This window comes from Symphalangus syndactylus, chromosome 17 (genome assembly GCF_028878055.3).
Source record: "Symphalangus syndactylus isolate Jambi chromosome 17, NHGRI_mSymSyn1-v2.1_pri, whole genome shotgun sequence".
Taxonomy (NCBI): Eukaryota; Metazoa; Chordata; class Mammalia; order Primates; family Hylobatidae; genus Symphalangus; species Symphalangus syndactylus.
In genome coordinates this window covers 22,114,884-22,139,200 of record NC_072439.2, presented here as the reverse complement: position 1 = coordinate 22,139,200, position 24,317 = coordinate 22,114,884, and the positions used below count along the sequence as shown (strand labels likewise).

At 40.7% G+C, this 24,317-nt stretch overlaps 1 protein-coding gene and 1 pseudogene across 1 annotated transcript; one reads left to right on the top strand and one right to left on the bottom strand.

Annotated features, from left to right (window-relative positions):
• Positions 1–436: 436 nt before the first annotated feature.
• ZNF546 (zinc finger protein 546) lies at positions 437–24,317 on the top strand. Its single transcript, XM_055249855.2, is given in 9 exon segments — positions 437–655; positions 984–1,213; positions 1,370–1,531; positions 9,036–9,123; positions 10,208–10,334; positions 11,404–11,478; positions 11,481–11,498; positions 16,609–18,670; positions 18,672–24,317. Coding segments are annotated over 9 exon segments (3,012 nt in total). The 5' UTR covers positions 437–454; the 3' UTR covers positions 18,721–24,317.
• Positions 19,313–20,789, bottom strand: LOC129466395 (protein PAT1 homolog 1-like; annotated as a pseudogene).

The following is a 24,317-nucleotide window of genomic DNA, read 5'->3' as shown; positions in this document are numbered from 1 at the left end:
AGGCACCCATTCTTTACAATACACATATTAAGCGCCTACTTTGTACTACACGCCGGGACTACCTCAAGGGGTGAAACAGACAAAATCCCGCCTGGCGGAGCTATCGCCCAGTCCCGCACGCACTCGGCCTCAGGGTCGCACTCGGCGGTCTCACGCTCAAGTGGCCTGGCGAGTGGCCCAGAAGCGTCTGTTCTCCTCCTCAGCTTCCTGCGTGGGTTCCTGGTAAGTGAGTCGAAGCCGACGGATGGGCCCGCGCCTGCGCCTCCGCCCAAAAGAACCAGTTTCCGGCTGTGGACTACATTTCCCAGAAGTCCCTTGGGCAGGGTTGCCTGGACCGCAAGGGCCCTTTACGTTGCGTTCTTAGCGGTTCAGTCACCTGGGTGCATTATTCACAGGCGGGCAAGGAGTCCGAGCTAGGTGAGGCAGAACGGGACTCTTACGAGTAGGACTGGGAATGGAACTGCCGCCCAAATTGAGGCGCTCCAGGGCCCAGACCTGGCGTGTCGTACCGAGTGTGAGGTTGAGACAGGTGCCTGGCTCTCTGGTGTGTGTCACTGACCCTCTACCCCCTCACGGCCTCGGTGTCTGCACAGAGCAGTGCCCCCAAGAGGGAGGTCAGATATTGAGCTCTGGGATGAAGGTTCCCAGCAAGAAGGTACAGACCTGGGTTGGCGATTGGATTTTTGAATTAGAAGTGTCCCTAAAACAGACTCCTGGGACGACAGATTGGAAGACTGCCCAGTTGGAGCCGCTGTGTGGGCAGCTGCATTTTTCAGATCCACTGCATTCCCATACCTTTGATCTAGAAATCTGGTGTGAGTTCAGAGACAGATCCCAGTCTCACTCCCACACAGCTGTTATGTGCGTGAGGTCAGCACAGATGTGGCGCTAGAGGGGATATTCTAGGTCGGTCTGTGCTCTAAGAAAGGCCTGCTGTCTCATGATTTTTTTTTCTTCCCCATTCTGCTATTCATCAAAACAAGGATCCTGAAAAGGAGGGAACAATTGTTGTAGCAGGTCTAAAAGTTCAGATCCAGGTAATTTTATATTTCCTTTTTATTCATGAAATGGAAATCACACATTCTAATCTTCACACAGCTTTGCCTGCACCCAGTCATACGGCGTGGTACCACACTGCTATGTCAAGCACAGCCACAATCTACCACAGAGCCTGTCACCTCATTGCTCACAGTCACAAAAATCACATCCCCAGGTACTTTCTGTAGCTTTCATTTGCATTTTTCCGTTTGAAAATGTTCATCTGATTCAATCTAAAAAGACTAAATTATTTGTCACATAAATTGCAACTCTCTGGTCTATATCTTTAAATACATCTTTAAATAAATGCATAAAATGTTTTTGTTTTTAGGAAATGGAAACATTGCTTTGCTTTTCCTGAATTGTCCAGTGACCTATCCCAGGCCTTCCTTTCCAGTGAACAATGGACCATGCAGGTGGACCCTCCTCTTCACGGGCCTCCAAATGACTTTCTCATTTTTCAAATCATTCCTCTGCACTCACTTTCTATAATGGTAGAGAAATGCATATCCTGGAGTCTACAGTTAAAACTTTGTTTTATTGAGATTAATGTTTAGGTAGAATCACATCATCCATCTTCTCCAATCTTCTCCAAAGACCTCAGTTTTAAAGTATGACAGGATTAGAGATGACCTGACTGGTGTCAGTAAGCAAGTGATAATGGTCGTCTGCTTTTATGGCTTTTAGAAGTGAGAATGTGATTGGAAGTCCAAGCATAGAAATCTGTGTGAACATGAGCAGGAATTTTTTTCCAAGGAATCCAGGAGTTGAGATTTATTTTTATACAGAGTTAGTCATAAGAATAAAAAGTACATATGAGTAAAGTAATAGTCTTAGTGATGAAGAATAATACGCAATTTTTTTTTTTTTTTGAGACAGAGTCTCACTGTGTCACCCAGGCTGGAGTGCAATGGCGTGAACTTGGCTTACTGCAGCCTCCACCTCCTGGGTTCAAGTGATTCTCCTGCCTCAGCCTCCACCTCCTGGGTTCAAGTGATTCTCCTGCCTCAGCCTCCCAGGTAGCTGGGATTACAGGTGCCTGCCACCACGCCCGGCTAATTTTTGTATTTTTAGTAGGGACAGGGTTTCACTATGTTGGCCACGCTTGTCTCGAACTCCTGACCTCAGGTGATCCACTTGCCTTGGCCTCCCAAAGTGCTGGGATTACAGGCATGAACCACTGCACCCGGCCACAAATTTTAAATTTTATATGAATCTCACTAATATTAGGATTTAAACACATTTAACAAGGATTATATCTAAATTAACATTTCAACTGATTATTTGCTGGAGAAGTAGAGGAGAACCAAACACTCTTCTGTCTGCTTTGCTCAAATTTTCTTATTCAGTCTGCAGATGCTGTTCACCTGGCTTGTGTATTCAGAGAAGAATCTTAATAGTGAAAAGGTCTTGTTGAATTGAAGAAGAATGTTCAAGAACTGGCAGGCATTTATTTATAATGGTCATGCTGTTTTCCTATTGTTTCCATACATGTCAAACCAATTTGCTTCTGATGTGTTAAAACATTTTATTTTATACTTGGATATAGATTTATTGTATACTTCTGGTTATAGAATTAATATTCACCTTTTATAAATTATTTAGTTACTCAGTTATATTACATAAAGGACTTATAAAGAAGAAAGTTAAAATAGCCCCAGCATCACTATTAACACTTTGGGGAGCTATATTTTAGCAAGATTTTTTTTTTTTTTTGGACAGTCTCACTCTGTTGCCCAGGCTGGAGTGCAATGGTGCAATCTCGGCTCACTGCAACCTCCATCTCCCAGGTTCAAGCAATTCTCCTGCCTCAGCCTCCCAAGTAGCTGGGAAGGCACCTGCTACCATGCCCAGCTAATTTTTTGTATTTTTAATAGAGACGGGGTTTCGCCATGTTGGCCAGGCTGGTCTCGAACTCCTGACCTCAGGTGATCCACCCGCCTCAGCTTCCCAAAGTGCTGGGATTACAGGTGTAAGCCACCATGCCCAACCTATTTTAGCAAGATTTTTCAGCACACTTGTATGTGTGTGTGTGTGTGCACATGCACCTGCACTTTTCTTCCTGCAGAATAGAAATTGCACTAACTGATTATTCAAAGGACACAAGACTTTCCAACTCCTAGTTAAAAAAACTAATTCTCCCTAACCATGGCTTTCTTATATCTCTGTGCACATAGGGAGAAGTGGAAAACACCAATGAATCCTGCTAAGTTTGATTAACCTTTGAGAAATTTACACCTTTTAGGGTTATATAAACCAATTAAGGATAATTAATATGACACAATTTATCAAATAAGATAGTTCTTCAGGATTATACTCTTTTTTTAGATTTTTAAGGTTGCTTTTACAGGATATAGCAATACTCTATCTTGGCTAGGTTTTATTCAGGGTTCCATTATGCAAATAACATTTTCTAGGACAGATTTATAACAGTAGAAAACAGAATAAGGGTGGGCATGGTGGCTCATGCCTGTAATCCCAGCACTTTGGGAGGCCAGGCAGGTGGATCACGAGGTCAGGAGTTCAAGACCAGCCTGGATAAGATGGTGGAACCCCCATCTCTATTAAAAATACAAAAATTAGCCAAGTGTGGTGGCGTGTGCCTGTAATCCCAGCTGCTCGGGAGGCTGAGGCAGAGAATTGCTTGAACCCGGGAGGTTGCAGTGAGCCTAGATAGCACCATTGCCCTCCAGGCTGGGCGACAGAGTAAGACTCCGTCTCCAAAAAAAAAAAAGAAAAAGAAAACAGAATAAGATGGTAACAGCTATAAATATTCATGTAAATTTTCCATAGAGAACAAGATTGAACCTCGTATTAAAATTATCTGTTGAATGCCTTATTACAGCAGTCCCCAACCTTTTTGGCACCAGGACTGGTTTCATGGAGGACAATTTTTTCACAGAGAGAGGGACATGGTTTCAGGATGATTCAAGCACATTACATTTATTGTGCATTATTATTACATTATAACACGTAATTAAATAATTATACAACTCACCCTAATGTGGAATCAGTGGGAGCCCTGAGCTTCTTTTCCTACAACTAGATGGTCTCATCTGGGGGTGATGGGAGGCAATGACAGATCATCAGACATTAGATTCTCATAAGGAGCACGCAGCCTAGATCCCTCACATGGTCAGTGCATAATAGGGTTCGCGCTCCTATGAAAATCTAATGCTGCAGCTGATCTAACAGGAGGCAGAGATCAAGTGGTTAATGCTAGCAATGGGGAGTAGCTGTAAATACAGATGAAGCTTCCCTTGATGGCCTGCTGCTCACCTTCTGCTGTGTGGCCCAGTTCCTAACAAGCTGTGGTCCAGTATCAGTCAGTGACATGGGGGTTGGGGACTCCTGCCTTAATTAGATTATTTTAGCCAGTTTTATGTTGAAGAATGATGTCCCCCCTTTGGTAGTTGCAAGAACAAAAGAGGAGATTTTTTTTTTTTTTAAATGAAGTCTCACTCTGTTGTCCTGGCTGGAGTGCCATGGTGCAATCTCAGCTTACTGCAACCTCCACCTCACAGGTTCAAGCAATTCTTCCCAGCCTCCAGAGTAGCTGGGATTACAGGTACCCACCACCACACCTGACTAATTTTTGTATTTTTAGTAGAGACGGGGGTTTCACCATGTTGGTCAGGCTGGTCTCGAACTCCTGACCTCAGGTGATCCACCCACATCGGCCTCCCAAAGTGCTGGGATTACAAGTGTGACCCATGCGCTCGACCAAGAAGAGATTTCTTGATTATCTTTCTGGGAGTCTGTTCTACAAATGTTGTTAATTAAAAATAATTGCATCTTCAAGGCTCAGCTCTAAAATACTTAAAATATCATTATTAAAAAATGGGCATGAGACTCAAACTTTACTAGAAAAAATGAAATAATATAAAATAATTTTATTTAATAGCAGTGGAACAAAGGACATAATATCCTCTATTTTAATAATACTGGCTAACTTTTATTACATAATTGTATATCATTAAGTGGGATATATGTATTATCTCAATCTTCATGACAACCCTATGAGATAGGTGCTGTTCTTATCCCTAATTTACCAACAAACTAACTGAAAAGTATGTAGCTGTCAGACTAAGATTCACATTCTGAAAATCTGACAACAGAGTCTGTTATTAATGACAATGTTATAACCCTGCCCATAATGGCATATGCTCCTTTACTTTGCCTGTATCAGTCAGTAACTCATCATTGATGTCTTCCTCCAAAAATAAATATGGACCAATATAATTAGTATTAGTGAGGCCTTGGTGTGCCATCATAACTGACCATAGTTTACTTAACCTGCTGCCTACCATAGCTATTAGTATTTTTAATATTTGATTATTATAAGTTGTTATAGGATAAATATCTTATGTATATGTCTTAATATGCTTTAATAGCCACTTGCAAGAAAAAAATGCCTAAAAATGGAATTTTAGTCAAATATCAGACATAAGGGCTCACAGTATACTGAATCTTGTGTTAGTAATTAGAGGAATACAAGAACTGAAAACACATAGGTGCTACCATACAGCAGAGAGTCTAAAATCAGAATAGACCGAATAAGTATAAGGTAGAAGATAATAAAAAACAGTAAAGAAATTCAGGTCACAGGCCTTGCGAGTTCATAGGAAGGAGATGTCCAGTGCTGTCCAATAGAACTTTCCATGATGATGGATTTGTTCTGTTTTCCAGTATGGTAGCTGCTCACCACATGTGGCTAATAAGCACCTGAAATATGGCTAGTGTGACTGGGAAACTAACTTTTTGTTGTTGTTATTGTTGAGGTAGAGTCTCACTCTGTCGCCGAGGCTGGAGTACAGTGGCGAGATCTCAGCTCACAGCAGCCTCTGCCTCCCAAGTTGGAGCGATTTTCCTGCCTCAGCTTCCTGATTAGCTGGGACCACAGGTATCCGCCACCACGCCCAGCTAATTTTTGTATTTTTAGTAGAGACAGTGGTTCACTATATTGGCCAGGCTGGTCTAGAACTCCTGACCTCAAATGATCCACCCGCCTTGGCCTCCCAAAGTGCTGGGATTGCAGGCATGAGCCGCCGTGCCCAGCCTGAACTTTTAATTTTATTTAAAATTTGATTTAACTTTTTTTTTTTTTTGAGACGGAGTCTCACTCCGTAGCCCAGGCTGGAGTGCAGTGGTGCGATCTTGGCTCACTGCAAGCTCTGCCTCCCGGGTTCATGCCATTCTCCTACCTCAGCCTCCCGAGTAGCTGGGACTACAGGCACTCGCCACCACGCCCGGCTAATTTTTTTGGTATTTTTAGTAGAGACGGGGTTTCACCATGTTAGCCAGGATGGTCTCGATCTCCTGACCTCGTGATCCGCCCTCCTCGGCCTCCCAAAGTGCTGGGATTACAGGCGTGAGCCACCGCACCCAGCTTAAAATTTGATTTAAATAACCATATTTGTATTGAACAGCACAATTTCATACCTTAAGTTTTTATTGTAATGATGTTAGATTCAAAGTGAGGCTAATGGGACAAGATTATTCAGCAGCAGTTTGGAGGATATTGTGGCTGAAAGGAAAATTTCAGAGCACAAACTGTCAATACGTTTGTCAGGAGTACGTGAAAAGCCACTTCATTGTGACCAGCATTCATATGTATAAAACATTGCAATGTATTAGCATACATGGATATATGTGAAAAATCAAAAGAATTGGTTCCAATGTTATGAGCTAAAGGGAAAAAAGACACTCAGTAAAAATATAACAGCTGTTGACCAGGCACAGTGGCTCATGCCTGTAATACCAGCACTTAGGGAGGCCGAGGAGGGCAGATCACCTGAGGTCAGAAGTTTGAAACCAGCCTGGCCAACATGGCACAACCCCGTCTCTACTAAAAATACCAAAATTAGCCGGGCGCAGTGGTGGGTGCCTGTAATCCCAGCGACTCGGGAGCCTGAGTCAGGAGAATCACTTGAACCCAGGAGGCGGAGGCTACAGTGAGCCGAGATTGCATCATTACACTCCAGCCTGGGTGACAGAGCGAGACTCCATCTCAAAAAAAAAAAAGAAAAAAAAAAATATATATGTATATATCAGCTGTTTTTAGATTATCTTAAGCTTTTCCTTCAAGTTGAAGAGAAGATTGTTCAACAAAGGAAAGGCTTTCTCCTATCAAAATGAAAAATAAGTACATATATATGACTGTGTGTATATTTTAAATTATTTTTTTTTTTTTGAGATGAGTCTCACTCCCGTTGCACAGGCTGGACTGCAGTGGCATGATCTCACTGCAACCTCCACCTCCTGGGTTCAAGTGATTCTCCCTCCTCAGCCTCCTGAGTAGCTGGGATTACAGGCATGTGCCACCATGCCCAGCTAATTTTTGTATTTTTTAGTAGAGATGGGGTTTTGCCATGTTGGCCAAGCTGGTCTCACACTCCTAACCTCAGGTGATCCACCCACCTCGGCCTCCCAAAGTGCTAGGATTACAGGCGTGAGCCACTGTGCCCAGCCTAAATTATTTTTAAAAGTTACAGATTATACTTTAAAAATATATCAAGTAATGTCATGCAGCTTGGCAGTGCTGACAAATAGATATATACATTTTTAAACTTTTTTCTCTCTCTTAGTTTCTGCCTGTCCTTCGTTCTTTATGTATGTGTGTGTGTATTTTTTCGCAAATGTAATTATATTGTACATTCTGGGTTTTAACTTTATTTTTTGATTTAGAACATATCTTGGATATTTTCCAAATCCTTTAAATATTTTCTCCAATTTAGTATAGTATTTAATATCTACTTAATATTCTGTTACATAGATGATCTGTAACTTATCTAACCAGTCAGCTATTGCTGGACTCAGAATGCTGAATTCCACCCTCCCTGCATGCATCTTTTTTATTTTTCTTTTTTCCAATAAGCCTGTTGCACTCCTAACCTGCATGCATCTTTTTTTTTTTTGAGACAGAGTCTTGCTGTGTTGCCCAGGTTGGAGTGCAGTGGCGCAATCTCAGCTCACTGCAACCTCTGCCTCCCAGGTTCAAGCGATTCTCCTGCCTTAGGCTCCTAAGCAGCTGGGATTACAGGCATGTGCCACCATGCCTAGCTAATTTTTTTGTATTTTTAGTAGAGACAGGGTTTCACCGTGTTGGCCAGGCTGGTTTCGAACTCCTGACCTCAAATGATCTGCCCTCCTTGGCCTCTCAAAGTGCTAGGATTACAGGTGTGAGCCACTGCGCCCGGCCTAACCTGCATGCATCTTAATACACATCATTTGCTTTGGGTAGAGTCCCAGAATTAGATTTGGATGGTAAAAGTCTCTCACATCCTTCTACATGCCATGTTTTAAGGTCCTACAAATCTGTAGCATTTACACGGTATTCATTTCCCTGTGATGTTGCTCATCTGGCATGTTATTAATCTTTTAGGTCTGCCATTCTAATAACTGTCAACTGGTATTTCCTTAATTAGGATCTGCTTCATTGTATTGAAATTTAGTAACTTCGGTGAATGATATGCTGCTATTTTTAGTGAATTTCTCATGCTCAAGTTTCATTTGAAAAAATTCTGGGCTTCTGAGGCAAAAGCCAGAGTTGAGAGCAAGACCCTGCCTCAAAAAAAAAAAAAAAAAAAAAAAAAAAAAAAAAAAAGATAATTGGCTTTATAATTAGAGAAACGTGGATTCAAAACACAGCTCTGCCTCTTACTAACTGTGAATTTGGGCAAGTTACCTTATTTTAAGCCCTCATTACCTCATCTGTTGAATGGAGATAAATGCATTGCATGGTTAAACGTTAATATGATAAAGGACCCATCAAGCAGAAGATCCTAAAAATAGCTACTTTTGTTGTCATCACCTGGCAACCGTGGGCATGAATTTACACGACCCCAGCCTTGATATTGAGGTATCTTCCCCAGTTTATATGTGCAGAATGGTGGGGTTGGAAGTAGAAATGATGGCAAAACAGGATCTTATTAACTTAAGTCATTTTAGGAGTTTTGACACACATCTGGTCTCAGAGTCACTTGTTCTTCCCCCCGGCCCCGGTTTCTCTGGATTCTGTGCTTCTCCATGGAGGAAACTCAAGGAGAACTGACAAGTTCTTGTGGTTCTAAAACCATGGCCAATGTAAGTTTGTGTTTTTCTTCCTTGAAATACTGTGTTTTTAAATTCATGTGATCATTGAAGTCTCATTATCTTGAGACTTCCTTCCTAAGACAACCCTGTTGTGGAACCTGCTCCCTAATTACTCTATCACAGTGAAGGCTAGTGCCAAATAGCCTAGTGTCTTCCTCATTTGCTCCTGTTTTCTCTTATCTGTGCTCAAACATTGTCCTCCCTGTCAGCCTCAGAGGCAGAGGTCAGATCCCATGCATTGAGAGGCTTAGAGGACTAGGTTGGAGTATGATTGGGGCCTGCATATGGTAGTTTCAGGCATCCAGCCAGGGAATTTCCAAGGGATGAATAAGAAAACAAAAGTCAATTTTGTGGTTGAGGAGGTTGTGCTGGTCTCCAGTGACATTAGTGTCATTGTGGATATGTCAGCATCCTCTGGCTTAGGAACAAAGCAAGTGTTCCTGAGGTATGGCAGGGGTAGCAGGTAGGAAGATCCTCCAATCCCTAATGATGGCTGGAAATAGGCTCTGATCCCTAATGATGGGTGGAAACAGAATTGGGGAAGACCTTAAACATTTTGGCCAACCTAAATGCCTAAGAATAAAAGAAGAATTAGTCTGCTGTATCTACAAGATGGAGGATATTATTAGCTAGCCAATAAATATACTAACTGAAGACTTTTCTTAGGTTATTTTGCATCACGATGAACCTGAGTTTTAACGAAATCACATAATGTCAGTCAAATCCTGTTTTCTAAGAGAGATTTTAGAGTACTTTTTGGTGAAAAAATTCTTTTTCCAAAAATTTTTTGAAGGGAAGAGAGGATGATGGAACTTGCATTTATTCAGAACTTAAACTGCAGGCACAGAATAGGCAATGTGCTTATTTATGCTATTTCACTTGATTTGCATCAACAATAGTCTTTAAAAGCATATAAACACTTTATTTCAGAAATATTAATTTCCTTATTCTTTTATACACATTGCAGGCTTGAGCCCCAGTTTATTTGCTTACTATGTTGCTTCTTTCCTGCAAAGCAGTTTTCCATCTTGAAAATACATTCAATTGTTTTTAATACATAGGCTTGTCATTTCAGGTATCTTTGGCATTTAGGGATGTGTCCATAGACCTCTCCCAAGAGGAGTGGGAGTGCCTGGACCCTGTGCAGAGGGACTTGTACAAGGACGTGATGTTGGAGAACTACAGCAACCTGGTCTCACTGGGTAAGGTATCTTTCGAAATCGTTTACAATCTGTTTTCTGGAGTATCAGCTTTCTCCACTGTCAAACTTTAGAACTCTGTTTTAAGTGGCTGACTGACACCCCCTATTTCTAAAGTCATAGTTTCAGCAGTGTTGGGGTGGAAATGGGCACCTGTGTTAAGCAACTTCACCTTTCTGACCCTCAGTGACATTGACGCCTCCCTCTGACTCTTCCTGTCATTGCTTGCTTTTCTAAATAATTTCCAGGTTTGAGTTGTGTGACATCAGATTTCATATAATGCATATACTCAGAATTCCTATAGCTGCTCTGTGTTAATATCTGGCCGTCCTACAAGACAACAGCTAGTCTCAGAATTCTAGTTTTCCTTGATTATCAAAAGAACCTCCATGGATTATACAGTGGTGGATTGAGTTAACAATAGTCATTTAAAATTCAAGCCAACACACCCCATCCTAGAGGAGACATATTCTCCTTAACCTGCTTTGCGGTTGAAAGTTAAAGTCTGTGAATTTACATTTTCTGTTGAAGGAATATCTGAGGAAGAACCTGGAAATGTTTTAGGAAACTTAGTATATTTCTCCTAGGAAAACAGTAGCAACAACAAAATAATACTATATACTGGGCATATTGTATGCCTTTGCATATATTAATTCATTTAATTCTCACCACAGCCCTAATAAGTCAGTAATATCAGCCCCATTTTGCATTTGATAAAAGTGAATACGTGCAGGTAACTTTCAAGGTCACACAGCTGGTAGGTGGCAGAAGATTTGAACCCAGGCCATAGGGCTCCAGAAGGTGTGCTCACTGGTGCCCCTTCTATACTGCCTTTAACAGCAAAGCAGACCTTTTTGCCCTCTTACCTTGTCTCTTTAGTCCTGTGATGGTGAGTCCATGTTAACGTGAATATTCTTAGATGGCCTTTTTCTTCTTTACTGTCATGGCATTGTCTAGTACCATTTTCACCTGCAGTTTCTTACAAATGTAACCAAGTCTGAATTGTCATTTCAAGGTTATGGTTGTTTTTGTTTTTTTCTACAACATGTGTCATTTCTTTTCTCATGAGCAGGATATACCATTCCTAAGCCAGATGTGATTACTTTATTGGAGCAAGAGAAAGAGCCCTGGATAGTAATGAGGGAAGGGACAGGAATTGGTACACAGGTGAGTGACAGCAAATCAGGCAGGAGGGTGCTATCACAAGTTATGACCCATGATGTCAGGGAGGAGGCACAGCACTGAGTTGTTTGGAAAGCTCCCTTCAAAGGCCTGAGGCCTGTGGAGAAAGGACTGATACCTGGGAAGCATTCAGATTCTCTCTACATTAGCTACCAAAGGAACTTTACCCAATTTGCCATACTCCTTGTTTCTCTTCTCTCGTATTTCTCTCCCCTTTCAAAGTGGGGCTACTTTCTTTCTTCCCCATTGATGACCATTTTACCTGTGTTTCCAGGCCTCCTTTTACATTTTGATTTATATTCATTTCTCCATTGTCCAAGTTTTATTCATCAAATATTTCCCATTTACCTAACCTAAGCCAGGCACTGTGCTAGAGTTTAGGCACTATTGATAAGACACTCTTGTTGCCATAGAGATGTTGATATTATAGTAAGGAAAACATGTTGTCAATATGTAAACAGATAATAATCAGGTTTTCATATGTGTTGTGAAGAAAGTTAAGTAGAGTAAGGAGCTAGAGTGTTGGGGAGTTAGTAGGGCTAATTTAGATAAGATCAGGAAAGGCCATTTTGAGGTGATGATCTTTGAACCAGAGACATAAGGTAAGATCTCAGGCCATGTGAATATTGAGGAAGAACATTACAAGCAGAAAAAGCTGCAAGGGCAAAAGTTCTGAGATGAAGAACCATCTGTGTTTATTCCCGAAGTAAATTATGCCACCTGATGTGAACATTCTTGTACAATTGTTTTTGTGTTCAGATGTTTTCATTTCTCTTGGGTTTTCATTTTTCTTGGGAATATATGGAAGTGGAATTTCTGGGTCATAGGACAAGTGTATTTTCTTAATCATATATATTGAGGTATAATTCATATAATATAAAATGTACTCATTTTAAGTGTCAATTTTTATAACATTTTAAAACAGTTTTATTGACATATAATTGGCATACAATAAACTGCACACATTTAAAGTATAAAATTTGCTAAGTTGCCCTGTATATTGTGAAACCATTTCACAATCAAAATAATAAACATATCCATCACCTCCAAAAGAAATCCCTCCCTCATGTCCCTCTCTACCCACTGCCCAGGTAAACACTGATCATCTCTCTGTCACTATAACTTAGTTTTCATTTTGTAGAATTTTGTATAATGGAATTATATGGTGATTTTTTTCTTCCTTTTTTAAAAATATGGTGACTTTTAAAATTTAGCTTCATTCACTCAGCAAAATTATTTTGAGATTCATCCATGTTGCTGTATGTATCAGTACTTCATTTCTTTTCACTGTTGAGTAGTATTCCATTGTATGGATGTACCACAATTTACTTACTCATTTGCCTATAAGGATGGACATTGGGTTATTTCCAGTGTTTGGCTATTACAGATAAAGCTACTGGAAACTTTCATGTAAAATTCTTTGTATAGACTTATGCTTTCATTTATCTTAGGTAACTATCTGGGGTAGAATGGGTAGATCATATGATAAATATATGTTTATTTTTTAAGAAACTGCCACACTGTTTTTGAAAGTGGTCGTATCAGCCAGTAGCGGTGGCTCATGCCTGCAATCCCAGCACTTTGGGAGGCCAAGACAGGTGGATCACTGGAGGTCAGGAGTTCAAGACCAGCCTGACCAACAAGGTGAAACTTCGTCTATACTAAAAACACAAAAATTAGCCAGGCATAGTGGCAGACATCTGTAATCCCAGGTATTCGGGAAGCTGAGGCAGGAGACTCACTTGAACCCTGGAGGCAGAGGTTGCAGTGGGCCGAGATTGTGCCACTGCACTCCAGCCTGGGTGACAGACCAAGATAATGTCTGAAAAAAAAAAAAAAAGAAGAAGAAGAAGAAAGTGGTTGTATCCTTTTACTTTCCCAGCAGAAGTTTATGAAAATTCCAGTTCTTCCACATTCTTGTCAGCACTAGGTATGGTCAGTCTTTTAAATTTTAGCTGTGCTAATAGGTGAGTAGTGGTATCACCCTGTGGTTTTAATTTTCATTTCCCTAATATCTAATAATCCTGAGTAACTTTTTATTCTTAATTTATCATCCATATATCTTCTTTGATGAAGCATCTATTACAGTCTTCTGCTCGTTCTCTTTCCTTCTTTCTTTCTTTTTTTTTTTTTTTTTTGAGACAGAGTCTTGCTCTGTTGCCCAGGCTGGAGTGCAGTGGCGTGACCTCAGCTCACTGCAATCTCCACCTCCTGGGTACAAGCAATTCTCCTGCCTTAGCCTCCTGAGTATCTGGGACCACAGGCATGTGCCACCATGCCCAGCTAATTTTTGTATTTTTAGTACAGATGGGGTTTCACCACATTGGCCAGGCTGGTCTCGAACACCTGACCTCAGATCCACCTGCCTCAGCCTCCCAAAGTGCTGGGATTACAGGCGTGAGCCACTGTACCTGGTCTTCTGCCCATTTTCTAATTGCGTTGGTTGTTTGCTAATTATTGGGTTTTGAGAGTCCCTTATATATCCTGGATGTAAGTCCTTTGTCAAATCTATGATCTGTAAACAGTGTCTTCTGAATAGCATAAGCTCTTAATTTGATTAAGTTCAATTTATCACGTTTTTCTCTTATGGATTATCCTTTCAGATCATATTTAAGAAATCTTTGCCCAATATAAAAAGTACAAAAATTTTCTGTTTCCTTCTAGAATTTTTTTTTTTTTTGACAGAGTCTCGCTCTGTCGCCCAGGCTGGAGTGCAGTGGCACAATCTCGGCTCACTGCAACCTCCACCTCCCGGGTTCAAGCGATTATTCTGCCTCAGCCTCCCGAGTAGCTGGGACTACAGGTACATGCCACCACGCCCAGCTAATTTTTGTATTTTTAGTAGAGACAGGGTTTCACCATATTGGCCAGGCTGGTCTCGAACTCCTGACCTCATGATCTGCCCACCTTGGCTTTCCAAAGTGCTGGGATTACAGATGTGAGCCACTGTCCCCATTCTTTCTAGAAATTTTATAGTTTTAGATTTTTACATTTGTGTACCTATTGTACACAAACTCTTCCAGAAACTTTAAGGTAAGGGAATACTTCCCAACTCACTCTTCAAGTCCAGCATTACCCTGATACCAAAACCAGACAAAGGCATTATAAGAAAAGAAATCTGTAAGTCAGTATCTTTCATTTGCACAAATGCAAAAATTCTAGACTAAGTTTTAGCCATTTGAATCCAACAATTTATGAAAAGAATAGTAGTTACTGGCCATTCTTGGCATTCCTTGGCTTGCAGATGCATCACTCCAGTCTCTGCCTCCATCTTCATGGCACCCTCTCTTGATCTCCCTATGCCTCACTCTTACAAATACACCTGTTACTGGATTTAGGGCCCACCCTTTTTCCATATTACGTTACATTCACAGGCACTGGGAGTTAGGAACATGTCTTTTCTAGGGGCCACAATTCAACCTACTACATCTGAGAATAAAGGCGTTTATTTTTCTCCTTTCTAAAGCCTGTGTTCTTCACCTTGCCTTACTCTACTAGCCAGGACCTGCAGTGTAATTATTGACTAGCAATGAGTTTGAGGATCTGTGAATGAGTAATGATAAAACACAGCTGATGCTCATCAAATAAAATATCTCAGTACTTGAGTTGGGACAGAGACAAAGAGAAGGAACAGTAGCCACACACACAGGGCAAATGTAAACAGTTTTGGAGATGCCTAATGTTCAAGGTAACAATAGGTAATTGGAAAATGATGAAATACAAAAATGACTTTTCCATTTATGCTTTTGACTGAGCAATTTTGGATGTACCTTTGTTCCCTTTCAGAAGGGAAGTGATCCAGGAAAGAGCGTATTTAATTGCTGCACTAGGATGAGATTGGAATCAGGGAGATATATTCATAACTACATTGTAATTTGGGGAAATTCAGTTATTATACTTAGCTGCCCTCTCACTTGTTTGTAATATTTACAGAGGTGGTTTGCAGAGGTCTTCCAAATAAGAAAGGGCTTTTTATCAATGGTAATATGTTTGGGTTTTATTCTAGGGGGAACGAGAAACTCTATTCTAAAGGGAAAAGAATTAGGTACAGATTTTCAAAATGATCTCCATCAAAGCCATTTGATGAAAAAGATTTTAAATGCACATATCCAGGACTTGCTCCTATAGATTTTGATTTTGTCTGGTTTGGTGCCTGAAGAACAGTATATGTAAGAAATTCCCCTAAATCCATCCTAAATAAGAGCACCACTGATTTACCCTATTATCCTACTCATCTATTTTACCATTCTTTTTTTTTTTGTTTTTGAGACAGAGTCTTGCTCTGTCACCCAGGCTGGAGTGCAGTGGCACAATCTTGGCTCACTGCAAGCTCCACCTCCCGGGTTCACGCCATTCTCTTGCCTCAGCCTCCCGAGTAGCTGGGACTACAGGCGCCCGCCACCACGCCCGGCTAATTTTTTGTATTTTTTAGTAGAGACGGGGTTTCACCATGTTAGCCAGGATGGTCTTGATCTCCTGTTCATGATCCACCTGCCTCAGCCTCCAAAAGTGCTGGGATTACAGGCATGATCCACTGCACCCGGCCTATTTTACCATTCTTAAAAGTCACATCATTTTCTGAGGTATTTTGCCTTCTTTTAAATTGCACTACAATAATTTAGAGTTCTCTAAGCCAGGAACCAGCAAACTATAGCCCATGAGCCAAATAGCTCACTGCCTGTTTTTGCATGGCTCATAAGTTACAACTGGTTTTTCCATTTTTTTAATGGTTGAAAAAATCAAGATTTTGTGTCATGTAAACATTTTTTGAAATTCAAATTTCAGTGTCCATAAGTCAAGTGTTATTATAACACAGCCACACTTCTTATCATCTGTGGCTACCTTTGTGCTGTAATAACAGAGCTAAGTAATTGTGACAGAGACCATATGCCTCCCAAGGCCTAACACCTTCACTATCTGGTCTTTTAAAGAAAAAGTTTGTTGAATCCTGCTCTAAACCATTTTGTTCTAATGTATGTTATTTCTGTTTATCTTTTATTTCTACTATAAGGTACAACCCCCATCCCTGCTCCAACACAGAAAAATAGCATTATAGCATTTGTTTGCTCTTTGCTTTTTTTTTTTTTTTTTGCAGATTTGGAATACAAGTATATTACCAAGAATTTACTTTCAGGAAAGAATGTTTGCAAAATCTATTTACCTCAATTGCAGACAGGGGAAAAAAGTAAAAACATCATCCATGAGGACACCATTTTCAGAAATGGTTTGCAGTACAAACATGAATTTGAGAGACAAGAGAGACATCAGATGGGAAGCGTTAGTCAAATGCTAATCCAAAAACAAATATCTCATCCTCTACATCCAAAAATTCATGCTAGAGAGAAATCATATGAATGTAAGGAATGTAGAAAGGCCTTTAAACAACAGTCATGCCTTATGCAACATCTGAGAATTCACACTGGTGAGAGACCCTATAAATGTACGGAATGTGGAAAGGCCTTTTGTCGAGTGGGAGACCTTAGAGTACATCACACAATCCATGCTGGGGAGAGACCCTATGAATGTAAAGAATGTGGGAAGGCCTTTAGACTTCATTATCACCTTACTGAACATCAGAGAATACATTCTGGTGTGAAACCCTACAAGCGTAAGGAATGTGGGAAAGCCTTTAGTCATGTTAGAGACCTTAGAGTACATCAGACAATTCATGCTGGAGAGAGACCTTATGAATGTAAAGAATGTGGGAAGGCCTTTAGACTTCATTATCAACTAACTGAACATCAAAGAATTCATACTGGTGAGAGGCCTTATGAATGTAAGGTTTGTGGCAAGACCTTTAGGGTACAACGACATATTAGTCAACATCAGAAAATTCATACTGGTGTCAAACCCTATAAATGTAATGAATGTGGGAAGGCCTTTAGTCATGGCTCATACCTTGTTCAACATCAGAAAATTCATACTGGTGAAAAACCCTATGAATGTAAAGAATGTGGTAAGTCCTTTAGTTTTCATGCAGAACTTGCTCGACATCATAGAATTCATACTGGTGAGAAACCCTATGAATGTAGAGAATGTGGAAAAGCCTTTCATCTTCAAACAGAACTTACTCAGCATCATAGAACTCATACTGGTGAGAAACCCTATGAATGTAAGGAATGTGAGAAGGCCTTTATTTGTGGTTATCAACTTACTTTACATCTGAGAACTCACACCGGTGAGATTCCCTATGAATGTAAGGAATGTGGAAAAACCTTCAGTAGTCGCTATCATCTCACTCAACACTACAGAATCCATACTGGTGAGAAACCCTATATATGTAACGAATGTGGAAAAGCCTTTCGTCTTCAAGCAGAACTTACCCGACATCACAGAATTCATACATGTGAGAAACCCTATGAATGTAAGGAATGTGGGAAGGCTTTTATTCATAGCAATCAATTTACTTCACACCAGCGAATTCACACCAGTGAGAGCACCTATGTATGTAAAGAATGTGGGAAGATTTTTAGTCGTCGCTATAATCTTACTCAACATTTTAAAATTCATACTGGTGAAAAACCCTACATATGTAATGAATGTGGGAAAGCCTTTCGATTTCAAACAGAACTTACTCAGCATCACAGAATTCATACTGGTGAAAAACCCTATAAATGTACGGAATGTGGGAAGGCCTTTATTCGCAGCACTCATCTCACGCAACATCACAGAATTCATACTGGCGAGAAACCCTACAAATGTAAGGAATGTGGGAAGACGTTTAGTCGGCACTATCATCTTACTCAACATCACAGAGGCCATACTGGTGAGAAGCCCTACATATGTAATGAATGTGGGAATGCTTTTATTTGCAGTTACCGACTTATGTTACATCAAAGAATTCACACTGGTGAGATTCCATATGAATGTAAGGAATGTGGAAAGACCTTTAGTCGTCAGTATCATCTTACTCAACATTTTAGACTTCATACTGGTGAGAAACCTTATAGCTGTAAAGAATGTGGGAATGCCTTTCGTCTTCAAGCAGAACTTACTCGACATCACATAGTTCACATGGGTGAGAAACCCTATAAATGTAAAGAATGTGGGAAGGCCTTCAGTGTTAATTCAGAACTTACTCGACATCGCAGAATTCATACTGGTGAAAAACCCTATAAATGTAAAGAATGTGGAAAAGCCTTTAGTCGTAATGATCAACTTACATCAGAGAAATCATATTAGTGAGGAAGTCCTATGCATAATATAAAGAGAATACGACGGCCTTTAGAAAATGCCCTTTAGCAGAGAATTTGTAATTTAAGAAATTTTCTGTTTGTTACGGAACATGTGGGAATCCCTTTTACTTCATGCTCACAATTTATCAGAAATTATTTTATATGTTAAAGAGCTGAAAGACTATAGCATCACTCAGTCCCTGTTAGACTTTAGAAGATTGATACTGATGCACTGCATCCCAAACCATCAAGGGCCTTTTCCCCTGCAAACCGTTGTTGAACAGTGCTTCTCTAAAATGTAATAATAATGGGCCAGGTGAAGTGGCTCACACCTGTAATTCCAGCACTGTGGAAAGACAGGAGTTCGAAACCAGCCTGAGCAACATAGTGAGACCCTGCCTCATGGCTTTAGTGAGCCATGATTGTGCCACTGCACTCCAGCTTGGTGACAGAGTGAGATCCTGTCTCTAAATAAATAAATAAAATGTGGGCCAGGCACAGTGGCTCACACCTGTAATCCCAGCACTATGGGAGGCCCAGGTGAGCAGATCACCTGAGGTCAGGAGAGGTTCAAGACCAGCCTGGCCAACATGGTGAAACCCCTTCTCTACTAAAATACACAAATTAGCTAGGCGTTGCTTGCTCTGTGGAGAGGAAAGGAAGAATACAGGCAACCATTGTCTTCCCTTTTTGGATACACATGATCTGTACAAAGTGGTCATCACTAGGTCTCTCTTGTCCAGGCTGTTTCCCTCTTAAGTTGTCATACATGCTACAAATTCTGCACTTTCACTCATCCATTAGAGCAGGTCACTCTTTTAGACTTAGGAGATAATGTCTTTCATAGTCCTCCACATCAAGGAGTAAACTAGGTTTTCTCAATTATGATGGGTTTTTCTCTTCTTGTCTCGAACTTGTTTTTCTTTTGTCTCATCATCCTCACTCCAAGATGTCACAACAGCATCAATCATTTTTCGGGGATTATTCACACTAGAAACAGTAAGCTTTCCCAAAGAGCCCTCAAATTGTACTGGCTTATAGGTGCGCTCCAGTTTGGCCACATGAGGGGTGATAAGCTTGGTGTGCTCATTTTTAGGGCCATCACCTCGTATTTCTTCAGCAGCTGATGGTTTCTCCAGTTTTTCAAAGTAATTCTGGTAATAAAAATCATCCAGGTAGGGATCAGTGCTTTGCAGTTGCATCATCTGAATTTTAGAGGCCAAATCCTTTTCCTGCAACAACATGAGATTGGCATATGGATCCTTTCGGAGATGATCTTGATGACTGCTCCAGTGACTTCCTCTATCTCCTGCACCACTGAGATTCTGATGCTGATTTCTATTCTGTTGCTGTCTCTGATGCAAGAGTCAATGGTGCTGTGGATGGAGGTGAGTTGTGTCCAGTCTAAACACTGGAACTTGAGATCTTAGGTTTTGCAAGTGAGGTCCTGGGCCAGGAGGCTGCTGCTGTGTAGGTGGTATAGCAGAGGGTGGAGCACTAAAGAAGGCATGGAAGCCTGGTGCTGGGGGAAGCATCTGCCCAACTTGCCCTTGTAGCAACTTAGGATTCATAGCAGCAGGTGGACTACCAACAAATCCAGGAACCCGTGCAAACTGGCTGGGAGACATCTGTCCAGGCTGTAGCTGTGCTCCTCCAAGAAGCTGTGCTCTCTGAAGGGGGCTGAGAACAGGAGGAACACTAGGAGGAAAAGGGTGACCCAGGAGGGAAGAGTTCAGGACACTGTAGAGCTGATTTGGAGACATCCTGTCATCATAGGGACCAGGATAACATGGTGGCATTGGGGGCCGAACATGGACAGGCTTCAAATGAAGAATCTTCCAAATTGGCTTTCCTTTTCAGTTGCTGGTTTCAGCTGGAGGAAAGTCTATGGAATGGGACTGCACAGGCTCTGTTGGGTAAAGCAGGGTACAGCCATCTGCTTAGGTGGGGTGCCTATGGGGACAGCTCTAACAGGAGGACTGCCAATGACAGGTGAAGTTGACCACCTTGGTAATGCATGTTCAGAAAGGTCCCAATCATTTTCTGGACCCTTGGGGGGCCTCTGAGGCAAGGCATATTCTAATACAGACACTGCAGACATTTCCTAAGCAAGCAGTGGTCCTCAGGTTTGTCTCATAACTTCAGATCCATCCCAGATACTGGAATTCAGATTTCCTGGTTGGGGTTGTAAAACTGGCCTGGTCTGCACTGCCCTCATGATAGCTGGATCTTCTAGTTCATTTTCAATCACCATCTTACTGAGTCTTTCTGCCAGATTCTCCTCATGGTCACCCAACAAGTCCATTTCTTCCCTTTCTCCATTGCCTGATTGTTCATTAACTGCCACTGGTGGCTTTTCTTCCAATTCAGCCAGGTGCTCATGTGCTTCCTGCCAATCATCATCAACTGCACCTGACCCAAATGTAGCATCATTGAATTGATCAATCTCATCATCTTCTTCTCTCAGTCCCTGAAATCCATCTTCATCTTCATCCAGAAGACAATCCTCCCAAGACTCATAGTGGAACATTCTTGGGGAGGTGGGGAGGGAGCAGGAAGGGGAGTGGGGGAGGGAAGGAAGAAGCACTGACTCCCTGGGCTCCTCCATGGGCAGGTCCTCCACCAGCTTGCAACCCTGGCCACCTATTTCTGTTTCTCTTTATTTGTTCCTATAAATTCTAGTTACTATCATGTATCATTTCCTTAATCCAATACAACTCTGCTGTCATTTACTTCCTTTATGCTGCTACTGTCAAATTACATTTCCATGTTATAGGCCCAACAATATAATTATGTACATATTGTATTGTACAATTGCCTTTTAAATTTATTAAGAGAAGTAAAAGAAATGTGCATTTGTGCTGCCTTTTGTAATTTTAATTATAAATATTAATTTTGTTATTTTAAAAAATGTGGTTTTGAATTTCCATGTGGATTTACTTGCTTTGTTTGAATAACCTTTACAATTTCTTATGTGGTAGGTCTGGGAAGGGCTTTATTTCACCTTCATTTTTGAAAGACAGTGTGTTACTGCTTGACAGAGCTTTTGTCCTTTGAGTACTTTGAATATATCATCCCACTACCTTCATCCCCTCCATTGCTTTGGATAAGAAGTCAGCTGTCAATTGATTGGTGTTCCATTGTAAGTGACACATCATTTTTCTCTTATATTTTTCAACATTTTCTTTCACTTGTAGCATTTCTACTATGATAGGTCTGTTCATGGATATCTTTGCATTCAGATTACAGTTTTTTGAGATGCTTGTGGGTATTGATTAATGTTTATTCAACAAATTGTGGATGTATTTAGCCATTATTTCTTTATTTTTTGTGCTCATTTCTCTTTCTCCTTTCCTTCTGGTATTCTCATTATATGTATGTTCGTGCACTTAAAAGTGTCTTATATTTCTTCAAGCCTCTGTTCATATTTTCTTTGTTCTATTTTCTCATTCTATTTTACATTTTATTTTCTTATTTTTTCTAGTGGGAAAATGGAATTGAGGTTGCATAATTTCCATTGATCTATTTGAAAGTTTTCTATTTACTCTGCCAATCAAATTTATTTAGCCCTTCTAATGAATTTTTTGTTTTGGTTACTGTAGTCTTCAACTCCAGAACTTACATTTGGTTCATTTTGTCATTTCTCCTTATTGATTTTATTTGATGAGACGTTATCTTTATATTTTCCTTTACTGCTGTGAATATATAACAGCTACATCGAAGTTTTTGTCTATTAAATATGACATCTGTTCCCTGTCATAGGCCAACCTGTTGCCTGTTTTTGTTGTTTTGTTTTTTTTGTTTTGTTTTTTGAGACAGTCTTTCTCTGTTGCCCAGGCTGCAGTGTAGTGGCGTGATCTTGGCTCACTACAACCTCTCCCTCCTGAATTCAAGCGATTCTCGTGTCTTGGCCTAGTTATAGGCATGTGCTACCACGCCTGCCTAATTTTTGTATTTTTAGTAGAGATGGGGTTTCATCACATAGTCCAGGCTGGTCTCAAACTCCTGAGCTCAAGTGATCTGCCAACCTTGGCCTCCAAAAGTGCTAGGATTACATGTGTGACCCACGCACCTGGCCTTCTTGCTGTTCTTCTGTGTATAGGTCCAACTTTCCCATTTGTTTGCATGTCAATTTATTTTTTATTATTTTCCTAATAAGTAGACATTATTAGGAAACATACTGTAGTGATTTGCCTGTCCCCTCTCCAGAGCTTGTTCTTGTTGTTGTTTGCTTGGTTATGTATTTTGTGTTTTGGCTAAGCTATTTTAGTAAAATCGATTTCCCTTTCCCCTTGCAGTGTGAAGTATTTTGTGTTGTTCCCCAGCCTTAAACATATGCACAGTTACCCTGGTGTGACAATGGTTTTAAACAGGAGTCTCTCTGATTATCTTTCTCTATCTCTCTGTTAAGATGACTGCCTCCTTGGTATTATTTCCAGCCCACTAGGCTCTGCTGCCTTCTATCTGGTCACTCCATTGTTTTCAACATTTCCTTGGAGCATAAATTATTAAGCAGTTTAATATAATTTAAGTCAGGCAGGGCTAGTTTTTGAGGCCAGCTTTTAAGGTTTCTTTTGAACTTTGGAGGGCTCCTTAGCTGTCTCTTCCCATGGAATTATCTGATTAACTACTTGGCCTATGGTTTATGTTGTTGTGTTTACTTTAGGGGAGCTATTTGTTTGACACTGTTTCAGATAAATTCCATTCCGTTGGAGAGAGCTTCAGAGCTCTGTTCTTACAGACTGCCACTCCCTCTGGACAAAATCTCTGAACCACCATTCTGGGTAATAGGCTGGGTGGTTGCCATCTTGTTTTTTATGTTATGAAACCTCTGCCTTACAAGCAAGTGGAGGCAAGGGCAATCTGGGTCCAAATCTGAGTTCACTGTGCCTGGGTAGAGTTTCCAAACTGTGGGTGGGGCTGGGGAAAGCTAAGGAGCCTCTTAGTTGCGTTCACTAGGAATTTAGCCACTTTAACCAAGAGCTGTTGGGGATAAGAAACCCTGGAGGCATGCCCCTCCTGTTGATATGTGACAAACCTTGATTGACAGCTGCAGCCCCATCATCTTGGCAGCATCCACCCACAGTGAAGCTTCTATCAAATTGAGCTGTGAAGAGTAAAAGGGAGTGGGTTGTGTCTTAAATGCCACAAATTCTCTTACCAAGTTCTCGGTTCTTAGCAAGTTTTAGTAGAATTTCTTGATATTTCACTTCCTATATACTCTTTGGACACTTTCAGACCTCAAATGGCAAGGTTTTTATACATTTTTTTTGCCAGTTTTATTAGAAAATGAGTTTGCAGAGCCCCCCCATCTACCATCCAGAAGTGGAACTACATATAGTCATTTAACAATAGTTTAGCATTTCCTGTCGTCTCATTCTGGAGAATCATAGACGTGGCAGAAATACATATTCTTGAAGAAAAAAATGTCTCCCTTATGGGTACTGTGATTTCAATAGGGTGTGGGATAAGTACATGACAACATGCATGGGATACACACTCTGTTCTCTACACATCTGTGCTTTTGAGTTAGAGAATATAATATATATAGATGGGTATTACTTTTAACATGTGACAATCTAGTTGTAGTGTTTAAGATTAAATTTGGTTGTGAGTAAAATAGTAAAAG